Source organism: Salvia hispanica, chromosome 3 (genome assembly GCF_023119035.1).
Source record: "Salvia hispanica cultivar TCC Black 2014 chromosome 3, UniMelb_Shisp_WGS_1.0, whole genome shotgun sequence".
NCBI lineage: Eukaryota > Viridiplantae > Streptophyta > Magnoliopsida > Lamiales > Lamiaceae > Salvia > Salvia hispanica.
This window is the reverse complement of record NC_062967.1, coordinates 30,108,236-30,127,691: the sequence shown is the minus strand read 5'-3', so window position 1 is coordinate 30,127,691 and position 19,456 is coordinate 30,108,236. Positions and strand designations below refer to the sequence as shown.

The 19,456-nt window shown below is 39.2% G+C and overlaps 1 protein-coding gene across 1 annotated transcript; it reads left to right on the top strand.

Moving 5' to 3' along the window:
• Positions 1-885: 885 nt before the first annotated feature.
• Positions 886-2,180, top strand: LOC125210065 (glucan endo-1,3-beta-glucosidase-like). The gene is made up of 2 exons (XM_048109645.1): positions 886-1,016; positions 1,381-2,180. Exon 2 carries the CDS (start codon positions 1,600-1,602, stop codon positions 2,083-2,085), a length of 486 nt encoding a protein of 161 aa, XP_047965602.1. The 5' UTR covers positions 886-1,016; positions 1,381-1,599; the 3' UTR covers positions 2,086-2,180.
• Positions 2,181-19,456: the final 17,276 nt, after the last annotated feature.

The following is a 19,456-nucleotide window of genomic DNA, read 5'->3' as shown; positions in this document are numbered from 1 at the left end:
TCACAAATATAATTATTTTTTTATGGACGGAGGGAGTAATATAGGCAAAATACATTGTTAGGTCCTTATACTTTAATCAAAATGTTCATTAGGTCCTTGTACAATTTTTTCGTTTTAGTAGGTCCTTATACTTTTCACAATATTTTTATCAGGTCCTCGTACAATTTTTCATTTTAGTAGGTCCTTATACTTTTATCATAACTTTCATTAGGTCCTTGTACAATATTTTATTTTAGGGACTTTTTAACATTTATTTTGGATAATAATCTAAATTTAATTTAACTTAATGAACTTTTTAATATTCCATTGTTTAACTTAGCATAGTCTATAAAGATAATATCATCTTGTAATCCAATAATCTCAATAAGTTGTAGAGAATAATAAAAAAGATTAATCGTGGTGATTGAAGATTAAAATCGAAGTTTTTTTTAGAATAACTATCCGAATTTTTAATTGATTATTTATATTTATATTGAAAGATACGTTTCCCTTAATATTTATAACCATAAGATAAGTTAAATAATAAAATTAAAAGCTTCATTAAATTTAATTAAACATAAATTATTATTTAAGATAAAAGTAAAAGAATGTCTTAAAATAAAAAATTGTATAAGGACCTAATAAAAGTTATAATCAAAGTATAAGGGCCTATTAAAACGAAAAAATTGTACGAGGATGTGATGAAATTTACGAGAAAGGTACAAGGACCTATTAAAACAAAAAAATTGTACGAGGACCCAATGAACATTTTGATTAAAGTATAAGGACCTAAGAATGTGTTTTTATGGATAAAGCATGCCATTCTCTAGCATAAATTCCATATGTTTCCTTATATAGATATGTTACTTTTCAATATAAGTTTCTCATCATGACACAATAAAATTGAGAAAATACATCAAACCAAGTGCAGTACTACCCACCCTTTCAAAATCCCAATCTAGCTAACATTTTTACAATGGGCACACTTTTCTCTTCTTTGGCACTTTTCTTGACTATCTTGCTGCATACTCATCCAGGTAAGAAAACACCTAATCTTATTATACAATGTTATTCAATTGAAGTGTGTCGCTAAAAAATAAGATATAAACCATGAATTTAACCATCATATGATACATGTGACAATGGCCAAAATATTCATGGTTTTTTGATAGATTTTTGAAAATGCAAATGTTGATGGTTTTTTGGTAGATTATTTAAGATGAAAACAATTTGCACTTTGATATCCTACTCCCTTCACTCCCACTTGTTTTAGTAAAGATTTTAAATTTTTTGAAGAAATATAAAGGGTAAGAAGTTAGTAGAATGTGAGTTTCATCATTCGGAGTATTAAACGAAGGGTAATATTGTTTTAGTTTGTAATTTAATAAACCATAACAACAGGAGGCGAAGCTGCCGTGGGTGTCAACTACGGCGTGGTCGCAAACAACCTTCCACCGCCTCCCGCGCCTTGGACAAATCGGAATCACCAAAATTAGGATTTTCGACCCCGAAAGCACCATCCTCACCGCCTTACACGCCTCCGACATCTCAGTAATCATCGGAACCAAAAATAAAGACCTTCAACCCCTCGCCACCCACAAATCCGCCGCGAAGCCGATCATGGCTCAGATCGTGAAATTCCTGCAGTCGGAGAAGTACCCTCTGTTTCTCCAAGTGTTCCCTTACTTCGCACGTGTGAATTACCCGGCCGACGTGGATCTCGACTTCGCGCTTTTCCGCCCGGGAAAGACGGTTGTTCGAGACGGCGCGAGGACTTACCTCAACCTGTTCGATTCGATGACAGATGCGGCGTACGCGGCGTTGGAGAAGGTCGGGGCCGGGGACGTGGAGATCGTCGTGACGGAGACCGGGTGGCCGAGTGACGGAGGGAAGGACGCGGGAGTGGCAAATGCTCAAACGTACGTGAAGAATTTGATTGCCTACGTGGCGTCTGGTAAGGGGACGCCACGGAGGCCGGGGAAGCAGGTGGAGGCCTACATATTCGCGTTGTTTAACGAGAATATGAAGCCGGCGGGGGTAGAGCAACATTGGGGTTTGTTTTACCCCAATCTTACTCCGGTTTATACTATTAATAGGATTGGTTGATATTAATAAGATGTATTTCTTGATCTACTTATTTGGAAGGAAGCAGCTTGAACACATTCAAATTTAAGACTTTATAAGATAAAGTATTACTACTACACATTGATTGTTTCTTCTTTTTTTTTCGTAGAGGATGAGATCCACCCGCCATTCATCTCCCTCCAAATTAGATATTTATAAAAAGATTTGCAATAAAATCTTTACTAGTACATCTCCACTAAAAATAATTTCTTTTATAATGATAAGAAATTTAATACTATAATTGATAAATAAGAAAAAGAAAGAGAAAGAAATATATAGTACTTATAAAATCAGAAAAAGAAATATATAGTACTTATAAAATATGAAAAAGAAAGAAATAATATAGTGGAGAGCATGTTTCCAAAAATATAAATGAAACTAGTTTTAGCGGATGAACAAAATAAAAAAAATACATTTTCATGAACAGAGAAAGTGTTTGATTCATATTTTTATACGTTATAAAAATTTTCTAGGGAATCTTTATAAATTATCCATATATTTATTAATTTATCTTTTCAACATGCCATTTATAATATGTTTCATAATTTTATACTAGCGAATCTTTTCGACATGGTATTTATAAGTAGTATATTATTATTAACTAGTATCACCCCCGTGCGTTGCACGACTAACTGAAATTTCTTCACACAAAATTGGAAATGTCAATTTACTTAAACAAATGAAATGATAAAAGATAAAATTATAGAGAATTTATAAATCACATCTAAAATTTTATAGAGTTTATAGATCACATTAATTAAAAACAAAAAAACAAAATAGCTTCCCGTATTGTCTTGTTGATTATTTTAAATAATGTTGAAAATAAAATATTATATTTATATTTTTTATATTTGAATTGGTTATCAATCTCATTAATTACTGATCAATAAACATTCAATATATTTTTGTATATTTTTGTATATACAAAAATATATTTTTATTAATCTTGATAATTTTTAATTCACGTTCAGAATATCTCATACTTATAATATTATCAATTCTCAAGAAAATGGCAGATGAAGTTAGAGGGAAAAGCAAAGACACGATCACGAAAATCATTGAGATGACAGTCTTTTCATATCTAATTTGACGAAAAAGGTGGGACAATAGTTGTTTACAAAACGAGGGCAGAAAAAAAGTGTGACAAACTTTCGGGGGGTCCATTCATTTATAGAACTATTTACTCACATTTCCACAAAACCCTAACATATCTATATGATTAGAGGCAAAGAATGAAAAAGAGGAAAACGCAGTCTTTGCCTAACGAAATGCATTAGTCGGCAAGAACGAAACATAAGTTGGTACTAAAACAAAAATATATAGGTGTTTGTGATCATAATTCCTAAAACACAACACAATACAATAAAAGCTAGACCAACAAGTTCCAAACATGTGACTCTAAAAACAATAGGAAAATAACAGATGCAGCAGATCTGTAAAGTACAATGATGCGAGGCACCAACATTTCAAACTTGGTATATAAATCTGGGAGGGCATTGGAATATAAAAAAAACATTTTGAGGATCAGAAAGCAAAATGAGCTGTTTACCGGACATCTCCTATCTCTTCTTCTTGGCCTTCTTGTGGGTACCCAAGTTTCTCTCGGTCATCCTATTCTCATAAGAGGCAGACATTTCCACTTCGAGTGCATATAAGAAGTGGATCTTGTAACTTGATTGGTGGAATGATGTATCTAGTTAAAAAAAATGCTCCAACCAAAACTGGCATATGATTACCTTATTATCGTACTTAGTACTATTTCAAGTATATCCTTCAAAAGTATCAATATGAGATAAATGAAATTCCATTGGTCAGGCTGTGCTTTTGTCACATGTTTTTCTGTCTCGAAACGTTTTCGTAATGCAAATTATAAAAAGAGAAAAGCGCATAAATTGCTCACATAGGAAACTCACCAAACGCAAGAGTTATAACGCCCTTGTTGGATATTTTGGATGGACTATTATTTGGGCTGTGTTATTTCTTAAGCCCAGATGTTATTAATTGGGCTGAGCCCAATTACTTAACCCCTCTCACCAGATGCTGCCACGTGTCTCTCTCTTTGGATGATGGCTTCTAAGCCGTTGGATGTAGCGTTGGTTGTGTTAAGTGAGAATGGGGTTGGTGCCGTTTCTTATTCATTCATCATCTCTCTCTCTCTCCACTCTTTTGTGACTCAGAGCATCTCTCTCTTCTCTTCTCTCTTCTCCGGTGATCTTCCGGCCTTCTCTTGGTGATCTTCCATGGTTCTTTGAGTGTAAGATCATTTGTGAGTGCTGGTGTGAAGCAATCTCTTCGATTGCTTAGTTCTGGAGGAGTTTTAGGGTTTGTGAGAACTTGAAGGCCGTGTTTGGAGAATTTGTTCGGTGGAACTAGATCTGGTGTGAGGGGTTTCATTAGTGGAGGTATTGGTGGTTTGAGGGTTAACTCTATCCAATCCATTGGTGCTCCCTTGGATCTAATTCTGGAAGAATAGATCAGTGTTTGGTTGCGGCGGGTTCTGAGCCAAGTTTTCTTTGATCTCTTGTTCTTGCTCTCTGGTGTTTAGTTGATTACTTGTGTTTAGATCCGAGGGGATCTCTCTTAGTATTACTAACTCGTTTCTTGAGTGTGCATGTGCAATTGAGTACTATTGAAGTTGGAGTTACAACTTCAAGACCTTGTAATAGTTAGAACTAGATTCGTAGCAATCTTAGTTTGTATTACTTGTGTAAATCAGCCGCGTGGGTGAGAGTTTGGCTGAGCTCTCTTGTACAAGAACAAAGAGGTCTCGGTAATTAGTGAATCTAGACTAATCTGATCCCTACAGTGGTATCAGAGCCACGGGGGGATTAGTCTAGCACGCCGAGTCGCTTAAGGAGGTGGGCAAGTGGAATCCTCCTTCGAGAGGGGATTCACTCTGGTAAATTGGCTTATCCTTCTTGGTTTAAGTTTCTGTTTAGTGCCATCTATAGGTTTGGGCTTTTGTTTCTGGTAGACAGTCTCTGGCAAAGACTTAGGACTTCTGTGCTTTCTTTTCTCTGTGTTGCTTCCGCTGGTTCTTGTGCTCTGTGATCTGTGATCTCAAGTTACTTGACCACCAAGCATCTTGTACTGCCCAAGTGACCCCCTGCGCCCTCCAGTAGTGAGTGATTGCGAGCTGGGATAGCCTTGGCCAGTCTTGCTCGTGACAGTCAAGGATTTGAGTCCCTTTCTGTTGTGTGAAAGCTCTTGGTCTGTTCTTGTGTTGCTGGTGTATGTCTCTGTGCTCTCAGGTGTGTAAGGCTGTGTGTTTTCTGTCTTGCTTCCTGCTTTCTTGTAATTTTTCTTGCTAAAATGGCTCAACCTGTTGGTTTGGTTCCTTATAATGGAAAAAATGATTTTGCTATTTGGAAACAGAAAATGAAATGTGTTTTGATTCAACAAAATTTTTTCAAAGTTGTTGATGGTACTTTACCTGAGGATACTACTCAGGATAAAATTGATGAGATGAATGATCTGGCAAGGGCTACCATTGTGTTAAATCTATCTGATTCTGTGATTAGGAAAGTTGATCATGAGGAATCTGCTGCTGAAATGTGGAAATTGCTTGATACTCTGTATACTGAAACCTCTATGTCTTCCAGAATGTATTTGCTTGAAAAATTGTTCAAATTTAAGCTTGATCTTGCTAAAGACATTGATGACAATGTGGATAGGTTTCAGAAGTTAGTACAGGACATTAAGAGGTCAGGTGATAAAACCATAGATGAATACACAAGTATAGCCCTGATGAATGCCATACCTGATTCCTATAGTGATGTTAAAGCTGCCATTAAGTATGGTAGAGATTCTGCTCCTCTAGACCTCATTATTAGCTCCTTGAAATCCAAAGAACTTGAGCTTAAGGAAAGGGCTGCTGACAAGACTGCTTACAATAAGGTGTTGAATGTCAGGGGTAGATCTAAATCTAGAGGGGGCAATGAGCTCAGTAGTGGTTCTGGTAATTCCTCAAACTCTAGGAAAAAGTTTAGGTCTAGGTCTAGAAGCAAGGATTCTAAAACCTATAGGAAGTGTTTCAACTGTGGTGATATTGGGCACTATAAGAAAGAATGTACAAAACCTAAGAAGAATAAGTTCCCTAACAATAGTTCCCAAGTTGAAACCCTGGTTAATGTTGCTGCTTATGATAATGTAAATGATTCTGTTTTCATGGTGCATGACCTGCAATTTGTTAATGCCTCTCCTGCATGTCCCTTCACTTCAAATGATTGGCTGTGTGATTCTGGATGTACTTATCATGTGAGTCCTTTTAAGGAAGTGTTTTCTGAGTTAAAACCTGTTACTAAGACTTTTGTGTCTATGGCTGATGACAAGAAGTGTGAAATTCTTGGTATTGGCACTGTGTGTTTGAAGTTTGAAAATGGTTATGTGCTCAGCCTAAAGGATGTCAGATATGTTCCTGATCTATGCTATAATTTGATGTCTTGTACTGCTCTTGAAAATGAGGGTATGGGAGGGAAGTGGGGGGAAGGCTGTATGAAAATTTGCAGAGGTTCTATGTGTCTTTTCAAAGCTCAGAAGAAATGTGGCTTGTATGTGTGTAATGCTGTGCCTCTTGCATGTGACAAAGCTTATGCTAATGTAGTTAAAACTGACAGAACCATGTTGTGGCATAATAGGCTAGGTCATATGAGTGCAAAAGGTTTGAGTATCCTGAAAAAGCATGCCATTCTTTCTGATAATGATGTTCAAAGTGAGTTGCCTTTCTGTGATTCTTGTGTGCTGGGTAAACAACACAGAGTTTCTTTCCCTAGTACCCCTGCTCCTGCTAATGTGAGTAAATGTATTCTGGAATATTTGCATATGGATGTTTGGGGTCCAGCTTCAGTGTCTTCTCACTCTGGATGTGTCTACTTCTTGTCTGTGATTGATGATTTCTCAAGAAAAGTGTGGTGTTTTTTGATGAGACACAAGTCTGATGTTTTTGAAAAACTTAAAACTTGGAAAACCTTGATTGAGACTCAAACTGGTAAGAAGATTAAGGCTATTAGAACTGATAATGGCCTGGAGTTTTGTAATAATCAGATGGATGATTTATGTGATAGCTTTGGAATTAAAAGACATAGAACTGTGCCTTATACCCCACAGCAAAATGGAGTTGCTGAGAGAATGAACAGGATTTTACTTGAAAAAGTGAGATGCATGCTTTCTAAGTCTGGATTGTCTAAAAATTTTTGGGGTGAGGCTTTGTTAACTGGTACTTATTTGGTAAATAGGTCTCCTTCTGTGCCTCTGGTTGGTCAGTGTCCTGAGTATGTGTTCTATGGCAAGCCTCTTGTTTTTTCTCACCTAAGGGTTTTTGGCTGTACTGCTTTTGTGCATAATAAGTCTGACAAACTTGAGCCTAGATCTAGGAAAGGTGTTTTTCTAGGTTATCCTGAAGGTGTCAAAGGGTATAGAGTCTGGCTAAGGGATGAACCTGGGTTCAAGGTCATAATAAGTAGGGATGTGGTCTTCAATGAAGATGAATTCCCCTGCTTAAGGCTGACATTGAGCCCAGATCCTATAGATGTGGACAATGAACCTCTCACTGAGGTGGAGTCCACAGATACACTCACTGGAGTGGAGCATCCTAGTGGTGCTCCAAGTGAGGTGGAGCAGCCATTTTGGAACACTTATCCAGTCTATACTCCTAATGAGACACTTGATGAAGGAAACCCAAATTTGCTGCATAATAACCCTGCCCAAAATGTTGATGACAATGTGCCTAATTTGCATAATAGTCCTGTTAGAAACTCTCCTCCTGTTCCTGTTCAGAATGTGATAAATAGCCCTAGTGGCATTCAAAATGCTATTGATAATACTAACTTGCAGGATTATGTGTTATCTAGAGATAGAACTAGAAGGGTAAATGTTGGTAAACCTTCTAGATATGATGGCTTTGTTGGTTTAGTTGCTCTGATTAATTTGGCTTTCAATGTTTATGAATCTGATGGTGATGAGCCTCAAACCTATAAGCAGGCTACTAAGTCTAAATTCTGGAGTCAGTGGCATAATGCCATGATGGAGGAGATGCATTCTCTGAAAATTAATTTCACTTGGATTCTTGTACCTTTGCCTCTTGGTGCATCTGTGGTTGATTGCAGGTGGCTCTATAAACTGAAAAATGAGGTGGAGGGCCTTAGGTACAAGGCCAGATTAGTGGCAAAAGGCTTCACTCAACAAGAGGGGGTGGATTACACAGAAATTTTTGCACCTGTTGTTAAATTTACAACTGTTAGAATGATGTTGGCTTTGTGTGCTCATTTTAATTGGGAATTGAAGCAGATGGATGTTAAAACTGCTTTCTTACATGGTGATCTTGATAAGCCTATTTATATGAAACAGCCTGAGGGCTTTGTTGATCCCAAGTTTCCCAATCATGTGTGCTTGTTGAAAAAGGCTCTTTATGGTTTGAAACAGTCCCCTAGGCAGTGGAATATCAAGTTTAATACATGTATGCAAAAGTTAGGTTTTGTCAGAAGTACTTTTGATGCTTGCTTGTATGTAAAGAATCTTGATACTGTGCCTGTGTTTCTGCTATTATATGTTGATGATATGCTTTTAATGGGTCCTTGTTTGAAAACCATTAAGGGAGTGCAAGCTGCTTTGAGTGAGAATTTTGACATGAAGGATCTAGGTGATGCTCAGAAAATCTTAGGGATTAATATATCTAGAGATAGGAGTAGCTCCACCCTTGTGTTGCATCAAGAACCATATGTGTACAAAATTCTGAAAAAGTTTAACATGTTTGATGCTAAGCCTGTTTCTGTGCCTTTAGCTGCTCATTTTATGTTGAGTAAAGATTTGTGCCCTAAGTCTCAGTCTGAAATTGATGCTATGAAAAGAATTCCCTATGAAAATGCTATTGGATCTGTTATGTACTTGATGGTTAGCACTAGGCCTGATATTGCCTATGTTGTGTCTTGTCTTAGTAGATATATGTCTAATCCAGGTCCTGTTCATTGGGAAGCTCTGAAATGGCTTCTTAGATACTTGAAGCAAACTGCTAAGTATGGTTTGTGCTATTCTAAATGTGATGATGGTGTTTTACTAACTGGTTTTGTGGATTCCAACTATGCTAATGACAGAGATAAGAGGAAGTCAACCACCTCCTATGTATTTTCAGTGTGTAGGTCTTGCATAAGCTGGAAATCACAATTGCATCACATTGTGGCTTTGTCCACCACTGAGTCAGAGTATATTACTATCACTGAGGCAATGAAAGAGGCTGTATGGTTAAAGGGAGTACTTTCTGAACTCAAGTTTGTGAAATCCTCTCCTGTGTTGTTCTCTGATTCTCAATCTGCTATTCAGTTATGTAAAAATCCTGTTTTTCATGATAGAACAAAACATATAGATGTAAGGTTTCATTACATTAGGGATGTTGTAGAAAAGGGTGAAGTGTTTCTTCAAAAGGTGCATACTGATAAAAACCCAGCTGACATGGGAACTAAACCCTTACCTTTGGAAAAACTTCTTTTCTGCATTAAGTACTTGCATTTTGATCTAGGATAGGTTGCATGTCCCGGGGAAAGACCTCAGCCACTTATCAGCTGTGGTAAGGGTGGTAGGTGGCTGGAGGCACAAAGACCTATTAGACTAATGGGTGTCAGCCCCTCTGGTGTCTAAAGGCAACCTGGTAGTTCCCAAAATGCTTGTGGACTTAGTCCTTTGGTGCTGAGGGATCTACCTTGTAGGCTGTGATGATTATACCTTAGCCCTCAACACTTGGTTGGTTTCCCAGAATAAAAGTCCAAGGTGGAGTATGTTGGATATTTTGGATGGACTATTATTTGGGCTGTGTTATTTCTTAAGCCCAGATGTTATTAATTGGGCTGAGCCCAATTACTTAACCCCTCTCACCAGATGCTGCCACGTGTCTCTCTCTTTGGATGATGGCTTCTAAGCCGTTGGATGTAGCGTTGGTTGTGTTAAGTGAGAATGGGGTTGGTGCCGTTTCTTATTCATTCATCATCTCTCTCTCTCTCCACTCTTTTGTGACTCAGAGCATCTCTCTCTTCTCTTCTCTCTTCTCCGGTGATCTTCCGGCCTTCTCTTGGTGATCTTCCATGGTTCTTTGAGTGTAAGATCATTTGTGAGTGCTGGTGTGAAGCAATCTCTTCGATTGCTTAGTTCTGGAGGAGTTTTAGGGTTTGTGAGAACTTGAAGGCCGTGTGTGGAGAATTTGTTCGGTGGAACTAGATCTGGTGTGAGGGGTTTCATTAGTGGAGGTATTGGTGGTCTGAGGGTTAACTCTATCCAATCCATTGGTGCTCCCTTGGATCTAATTCTGGAAGAATAGATCAGTGTTTGGTTGCGGCGGGTTCTGAGCCAAGTTTTCTTTGATCTCTTGTTCTTGCTCTCTGGTGTTTAGTTGATTACTTGTGTTTAGATCCGAGGGGATCTCTCTTAGTATTACTAACTCGTTTCTTGAGTGTGCAGGTGCAATTGAGTACTATTGAAGTTGGAGTTACAACTTCAAGACCTTGTAATAGTTAGAACTAGATTCGTAGCAATCTTAGTTTGTATTACTTGTGTAAATCAGCCGCGTGGGTGAGAGTTTGGCTGAGCTCTCTTGTACAAGAACAAAGAGGTCTCGGTAATTAGTGAATCTAGACTAATCTGATCCCTACAGCCCTTATCTTAGTTAACAAAAGAAAGCGAAGTTAGTACCAAGTTGAGGGTCTTGGGGTGTAATGTCATTTGAAGAAAGTTGAATAAAAGTAGTAACATTGTTGTCCAGCATTTCGGTTTGTCATCAAACATAAAAAGGATAGGATAGATCTTAGAGAGAAGTACACATCATATAACAAGTGTTGTGCTTGTAGGTACTCTTTAGAAGAAAAGTAGGACTTGAATGTGATAGCAGCAAGCTGAACTAACGTAGCAACTCCCTCCTCCAGTGTCACTGAAATTAAACAAATTCCCTGCAAATTATAGAACGATAAGAAAGCAACATGAGTCTTACCTGGGAGCAATTGCGATTTGTTCGGCTTGGGCGTGGACTACTCCGCACAACCACTGACGCGAGTTCGCGATCGATTATCGGAAGCCGAGTTTGTAGAAAGGGCAGATTAGGTTGAGTGCGAATTTCAGCTGAAACGGCGTCGGACGTAATGCCATTTTCTAGGGTTAGGGTTAGGATTGAATTGGAGATTAGCGTTGATGTTCAAGCCTTCTCTACCTTTTTTCTTCCTCTTCTTTCTACTTTGATTTTCTTTTTCAAAATTAATTTCTAGTACGTGATAACATTAACTATACAGATATTCATGTTTCTAAATCATTCGAATTAAATAATTTTCATAAATTGAATTTAAACGTATACCCAGAAATATGCAACATTTGATTTCCGGCACAAGATTTTATGCAGTGGTGTTTTGTGAGTTAATGAAGAGAGAGTAAAGTAAGAGAGAAGAAAAAGTAGAGAGAGTGTTGTTTCTATTTTAGGAAATGTTTCATTTTTATTGGGACAATCTAAAAAGGAAAACATTTCATTTCTAATGGGACATAGAGAGTACTTATTACAATTTATTCAATTACTAAAATATAAAGAGTTTTAAATTTTAATTCAGTTTCAATCATATCTCATGAATTCTATATATTTTTGTATTTTTATTAATCTTGATAATTTTTAATTGACTTTCAGCATATCTCATGAACTCTGTAATATACTTATAATTTTATCAATTCTCGATATTTTTAAATTCAGTTCCAGTCATATCTCATTAAAAAAATAATATATTTATAATTTCACCAATCATCAGTAATTTTTTTATTTAATTGCAATCATCTCTTATGACTTCTATATTTATAATTTTATCAATTTTCTATAATTTAAATTTCATTGCATCTATAATTCTTAAATATATTTTAAATTTTATCAATTAATTCATATCTCATGATATTTATAATTTCATTCCTCAATATTTTAAATTCTATTCCAGTCATATTTCATCAATTAGTAACATAATTATAATTTTATCCTTTGATAATTTCTAATTCAATTCCAGACATATGTCTCATGAATTCTACTGTCTATTACGTTTTGTCCCCACAAAAAGTACTACTACTATATTCAATATATTTGTTTTGTCTATTTGCATTACTCCTAATCAATATTTTAATCCAGAAGAAACAAAAATAATCTTTTAACTGGATTTTAGCACGCCAATCTCACTTCTCAAATTAAACCCATACATATTAAATAGGTTACAATCCCATAAATACATTGACAAAGAATATTTCAGCAGGTTTCCTAATACTATAAATCGGCTACAATCATATAGTAATAAATTCCCATCATGATATTCAAGTATTCAACTATATTTGAAATATCAGGCTAACATTTTTACAATGGCTATACTTTTCTATTCTTCTTTGGCACTTTTCTTCACTATCTTGCTTCATAACAATCCAGGTAAGAAAACACCTACTCTTATTATCCAATGTTATTTAATTTAAAGTAAAATAGTCTTAAAATTCATATAGCTTGATCATTATGATACACAATTTTTATTATTTAAATTTAACATTATTCGCAATTATCCAATTAATTGTAACAACAGGAGGCGAAGCTGCCGTGGGTGTCAACTATGGCCTCATGGGTAACAACCTTCCACCGCCACCCGTGGCCATATCGCGCCTTCGACATATCGGAATCACCAAAATTAGGGTTTTCCAGCCCGACAACGCCGTCCTCACCGCCTTACATAACTCCGGCATCTCAGTAATAGTCGGAACCCTCAACCCCTCGCCTCCGACAGATCCGCCGCCGGCGCCTGGGTGGCGGCCAACATCCTCCCGCACCACCCCGCCGTGACATTCACCTGCATCGCCGCCGGCAACGAGGTCTACCCCGGCGATCTCGCGCAATTCATCCCCGCCGCGACGCCGCACTCGCCGCCGCCAATTTAAACATCCCGGTCTCCACCGCGATCTCGATGCAGCCTCTCTCCGCCTCCTACCCCCCCTCCGCCGGCGATTTCTCCGCCGCCGCGAAACCGATCATGATTCAGATCGCGAACTTCCTGAAGTCGAAGAGGTACCCTCTGCTTGTGAATGTGTACCCTTACTTCGCACGTGCGGGGGACCCGGCCAACGTGGATCTCGACTACGCGCTTTTCCGGCCGGGAAAGACGGTGGTTCAGGACGAGGGGAGGACTTACCTCAACCTGTTTGATTCGATGACGGATGCGGTATACGCGGCACTAGAGAAGATCGGGGCAGGGGACGTGGAGATCATCGTGTCGGAGGCGGGGTGGCCGAGCGCCGGAGGGATTGACGCGGGAGTTCAAAATGCTCAAACGTACGTGAATAATTTGATTGGACACGTGGCATCTGGTAAGGGGACGCCGCAGAGGCCGGGGAAGCAGGTGGAGGCCTACATATTCGCGTTGTTTAACGAGAATCTGAAGCCGGAGGGTATAGAGCAACATTGGGGTTTGTTTTACCCCGATTTTACTCCGGTTTATCCTATTTATAGGATTGTTTGATGCCAGGATAGATTTATGAATATGTATCTTTAATTTGCTAGTAATTTACTCCATTAATTGTACTCTTCCTAGAAGAATTTTATGGCAATGAAGTTTTTACTACTATATCAAATGCATACAATAGTCTAGATTATAATACACTTAAATTCTCTTACCTAAGAAACTGAACAACGTTAGTGTGGTATAGTATTGAATTAACAGATCTAACATTGAGATAAAGTCTTTTTTGGCTATTTACTAAAAGATGAGGTCTCAATAGTTGTCGTTTCTTAATCACTGTTGACATAACGTTGAAAGTGAGATTTTGATTGGAAACTTCTTTGACTTATTAAATAGTGGGGGTGTTTCGATACCCGAGAATCCTGATAAATTGGGTACTGATCATTAATGTCTAAATGGAACTCTTGCAATAAAACGTGTGCCGTGAGATTTTGGTTTGAAATATCCTTAATAGGTGTTTAGAAGAAGTTTCATTGTTTAGAATGTCAAGAAGGGAAGATTGCAGAGAATAATCTAAGCCAGGAGAAGATTGCAGAGAATAATCTAAGACGGGAAAATATCACAATTAGCATATAATTGATATGTAATTGCTTCAATTAGGAGTAGATTTATCTCCGCCTTAGTTACACATATTTCTACCTATAAAAGGGTGTAAAGACCATATAGAAAAATACACAGAAATAAAATGAATTCTTCCCTTCCACATCTTTTCTTCTCAGTTGAAATCCTTTCTTGAGATGGTACCTGAGCAGGCTAAATCTTCCATGGGACTCAAAAACAGAGTCATCATCGTCTCTAACCCTTCTCGGCCTTCAGCCTAACCCTTTCCAACCGAGAACCTGCAAATCAGCCAACCAAAACCATGTCAGATTCCGAACCAGAAACTCCAAAAAAAACCTCAACCGAGGGCAGCCAATCTGGCTTCCCACCCGAATTCGCTGCACAACTTGCGGCATTCATGAAACAGACCTTCAATATGCCACCAGACTGGATGGAGACTACTATCCTCTGTGGATAACCCTCATGAAACGAGCGATTGGGGGAAAAGGTTTGGCGTCTCACATAGTTGGAGTTTCAAAATCTCCCCCGATCGAAGATCCCGGTTACGAAAAATGGCAACAACGGGATGATACGGTGTCCAATTGGATCATCAACAACCTCGAGACAAGCCTGGTGAACGAGGTATCCCGGTATGAGACGGCAAGAGACTTATAGGACGGACTTGCTGTCACATACGGGAGCGGCTTAGATCCTGTCCAAATATGGGATCTGCATCAACAAGCATACGATATGAGACAAAGAACATTGACATTGGAGGAATTATGGAACAAGTGTCAGGACTTATGGATAATGATTGACACTCGAGACCCAAACCCGATGAGTTACCCATCAGAGATCGAGAAATACAACCAGAGAGAACAGAGGTTTCGAGTATACCAATTCATGCGAGCCCTAGATCACAAGTATGATGCAGTCAAGAAGGAGATCATCAACAAAGATCCCCTTCCTACAGTGAAGCAAGCATCTGGGATTATTCGAAGAGAAGCCATCAATTCCGGAGTCCTCAAACCTGAATCGAAGGAGCTGCCACCGATGGGAGGCATCGGCACTGGATTAGCCGCCATAAACCGGCCACCACCACTCGGCTACAACTCAAACGCCGCAAATCGCAGCCGGACAGGGGAAGAAGACAAGAGTAGGCTCACTTGCACTCACTGTGGGGGAAAGAAGCACACCAAAGAGGGATGTTTTCTCCTAATCGGATATCCCGAATGGTGGGATGAAATGAAGAAAACAAGGGCAGCGAGGGCAGCCAACCGAAACCAAAATCGAGGTGGTGGCGGAAGAGCGGCAGTGGCAGTGGCAGGAGGAGGCTGGGCTACCGATGCTACCATCACCGGACTACCTCCAAACGGCGGTGGAGTCCCAGCGGGCAGCACCACACCTTCGGTCTCAACCCCATCGGTGACGATGATTGGAAACCACAGAGGAGACGGAGCGCAGCAGGCGGAGATCGGAAGAGGATTGGCAGTGGCGGCTAGGGTTCCAGGAGGTAAAGAGGGGTTTTATTCTTTAAACCCCTCAAATTTCCTAATCTCTCAAAATATACCCCATACATTTCCTTTATGCGAAAAAGAACCCCATTTTTCTGCCAAATATGAATTCCGACCCCATATGTCCTTTATGTGTCAATCTGTACCCCAAAAGTCTGTGAATATGCAAATAAGACCCCCTGGACAAATAAAATCATGTTTAGAGAACCCCAGTGTTAAAAATTTTGATACGGAGCCCAATATCGAGTGTAAAAATGCCTTCCAAGCGCTAGCCGACTTACCAACTATCCCCGAAAATCAAGAAAAAACTGACCACTGGATATTTGATTGTGGAGCCACCGATACCATGTCTTATGATGCCTCTGATTTTTCTAATGTATCCACCACACAAAAGACTTATATACAGACTGCGAGTGGAGATTTGGCACATATCCAAGGAGCTGGCTCAATTACCATTTTACCAGAATTGAAGCTGTCTAATTGTCTATATGTTCCTTCGTTGTCTCACAAACTGATATCTGTTAGTCAAGTGACGAGGGAACTTAACTGCAACTTACTAATGCAGCCTCAATTCTGTGTTTTACAGGATACGAAGACGGGGAGGATAATTGGGTGTGGCACTGAGCACAGGCGACTATACTATGTAGACAGGATGGCTCAACCCGGGGCTGCGTTGCTGACTCATGGACTGACTGACAGGCAAACCTGGCTCTGGCATCGTCGGTTAGGGCACCCATCCCTAAGATATTTACGCCTACTTTTTCCAAATATTTCTGCTTCGGATAGTTTAAATTGTGAAACTTGTTTTTTGGCCAAAAGTCATCGACACTCTTTTAAGTTGAACAACACTCGTGTGAGTAGCCCTTTTACCTTGATACACTCTGATATTTGGGGTCCCGCACCCGTTACTGGTGGGAATGGATTTAGATATTTTTTGCTATTTGTGGATGATTGCACGAGAATGCCTTGGGTTTATTTCTTAAAATCCAAGTCCGAAGTTTTTGAGAAATTCGTAATTTTTTACAACCTTGTCCAAACACAATATAAACAACGTATCCAAATCTTTCAATCTGATAATGGTAGCGAGTACATTAATACAAAAATGCAACATTTTTTCTCTGATAATGGCCTTGTTCATCAAACCACCTGTGCCTACACACCTGAACAGAATGGGGTAACAGAACGGAAAAATAGGACTCTCCTTGAAATGACTAGGGCCCTCCTCATTGAATCCCATACACCAAAAAATTTCTGGCCTGAAGCAATAGCCACCTCTGTCTACCTACAAAACCGGCTCCCCACATATATCCTAAATTTCAAAACACCTCTCGATATCTTGTCCTCCTTCACAGATATACCATCCTCCCTATCACTAGAACCCAAAATTTTTGGATGTACAGTATTCGTCATATTCCCAAACACGACCGTTCAAAACTCTCACCATGTGCGGTCAAATGCGCATTTGTTGGCTATGGAGCACCACCGAGGCGTCCGCAACGTCACATATTCAGCACTCCAATTTATTTTTACCGTCTTCTGCTCCCGTGGTAAGTCTTAGTAATGTTTCTCTTGTTAATGAGACTAACAATGTGAGACAGGAGGATGATGGAATCAGAAGTGAGGGGGAGACTAGTGGAAGGGATGAAGATGAAGGGGTGGACCCAGACACTAGGTTATACAAATTGCCCTACAGATGTACTAGGGGAGTCCCACCCAAACGGTACTCTCCGAAATGGCAGGGACGAAAGCCAAAGTATCCTGCAACCTATACAGTGATTGGGCAGCTGACTGAGATGGCCAGAGCTTTTGAAGCAGCTCTATATGAAGATGAAGAGATACCACACTCTGTCGAGGAAGCCATGAGACACAATCACTGGAGGGCAGCAGTGGAGAAGGAAATGGAAGCCTTGATCAAAAATAAAACATGGGAAAAACATATCTTGCCTAAACGGAATAAGCCAGTAGGATGCCGGTGGGTGTTCACCATCAAGCGCAAAGCAGATGGATCAATCGAGAGATACAAAGCCAGATTGGTAGCAAAGGGGTACACTCAGACCTATGGGATAGACTATGATGAGACCTTCTCCCCGGTCGCCAAGATGAGCACTATGAGGGTGCTACTTTCCGTGGCTGCATGCAAGGACTGGCCGCTACACCAATTTGATGTGACCAATGCTTTCCTACATGGAGAACTGAAAAAGAATGAGGAAGTATACATGGAAGCTCCTCCTGGCTACTCTGGAGAGTTCAAAAATGGAGAAGTCTGCAAATTGAAGAAAACTCTCTACGGACTCAAGCAATCCCCTAGAGTATGGTTTGGAAGGTTCTGTCAGGCTATGACTTCCGCTGGATTCAAACAAAGCAACTCTGATCACACACTATTCTTGAAGAAAAGAGGCGACAAGATCACGTGTTTAATCATCTATGTTGACGATATGATTATCACTCCAGACGATAAGGAAGAAATCGAAAATTTGAAGAGAAGCTTGTTTCAGGAATTTGAGATGAAAGATCTAGGAGCAATGAAATACTTCCTAGGAATCAAGATCTTAAGATCTAAGTATGGCATATTCCTTCGACAGAGAAAGTACGTCCTAGATCTGTTGGCAGAGACTGGTCTACTTGAGTGTAAACCGGCAGAAACCCCAATCATACTGAATCATGGATTGAAGATTGAAGAAGGAGGCAAGTTGACTGATCGGGGAAAATACCAACGCCTAGTTGGAAAATTGATCTACCTTGCACATACTCGGCCGGACATAGCCTATGCTGTAGGGGTAGTAAGCTAGTTCATGCACCAACCCCAAGAGAGTCACATGGAGGCAGCATTGAGGATCGTGCGCTATTTGAAAGGCACAACTGGATATGGGATATTTCTTGAGAAGAAGGAACATTTAGAGATTGATGGATACACAGATGCTAATTGGGCAAGCAATCCAAATGATAGAAGATCTACAGCAGGGTACTTCACTTTTCTTGGAGGAAACTTGGTGACGTGGAGAAGTAAAAAACAGAAGGTAGTAGCTTTGTCAAGTGCGGAGGCCGAATTTCGTGGAGTAAAAAGTGGCATAACGGAAATCTTATGGCTACGAAGGTTACTTTCAGAAATGAGTTTTCCACCTACCCAAAGTAGTCGACTATACTGCGACAACAAGGCAGCAATCAGTATCTCCGGAAATCCAGTTCAACATGATCGAACCAAACACGTTGAAGTCGATCGTCACTTCATCAAGGAGAAACTAGATGAGGGAGTTATTGAGCTTTCATTCGTCAAGTCCGAACAACAATTGGCAGACATCTTGACCAAGCAAGTCAACACCAAAGTCTTCAAGGAAGTTCTGGGCAAGTTGAACATCAGAGATGTCGTTGCTCAACTTGAGGGGGAGTGTCAAGAAGGGAAGATTGCATAGAATAATCTAAGCCAGGAGAAGATTGCAAAGAATAATCTAAGACGAGAAAATATCACAATTAGCATATAATTGATATGTAATTGCTTCAATTAGGAGTAAATTTATTCTCTGCCTTAGTTACACATATTTCTACCTATAAAAGGGTGTAAAGACCATATAGAAAAATACACAGAAATAAAATGAATTTTTCCCTTCTACATCTTTTCTTCTCAGTTGAAATCCTTTCTTGAGAAAACTGGTAAGTTGGATTTATTACATGAATAAGAAATAAGGTTTATGAACTAGACAACTCATGGGAAAAAGATTAATTAATAAGAGTCAAATAACAAATTTGATATTAATTAATGAATATTTATATATTCAACACGGGAAATGATTAAATTAAAGGGGAAGTCTC

Coding starts and splice junctions, on each gene's coding strand:
- LOC125210065 (XM_048109645.1), top strand. CDS start 1,600: ATGGCTCAGATCGTGAAATTCCTGCAGTCGGAGAAGTACCCTCTGTTT.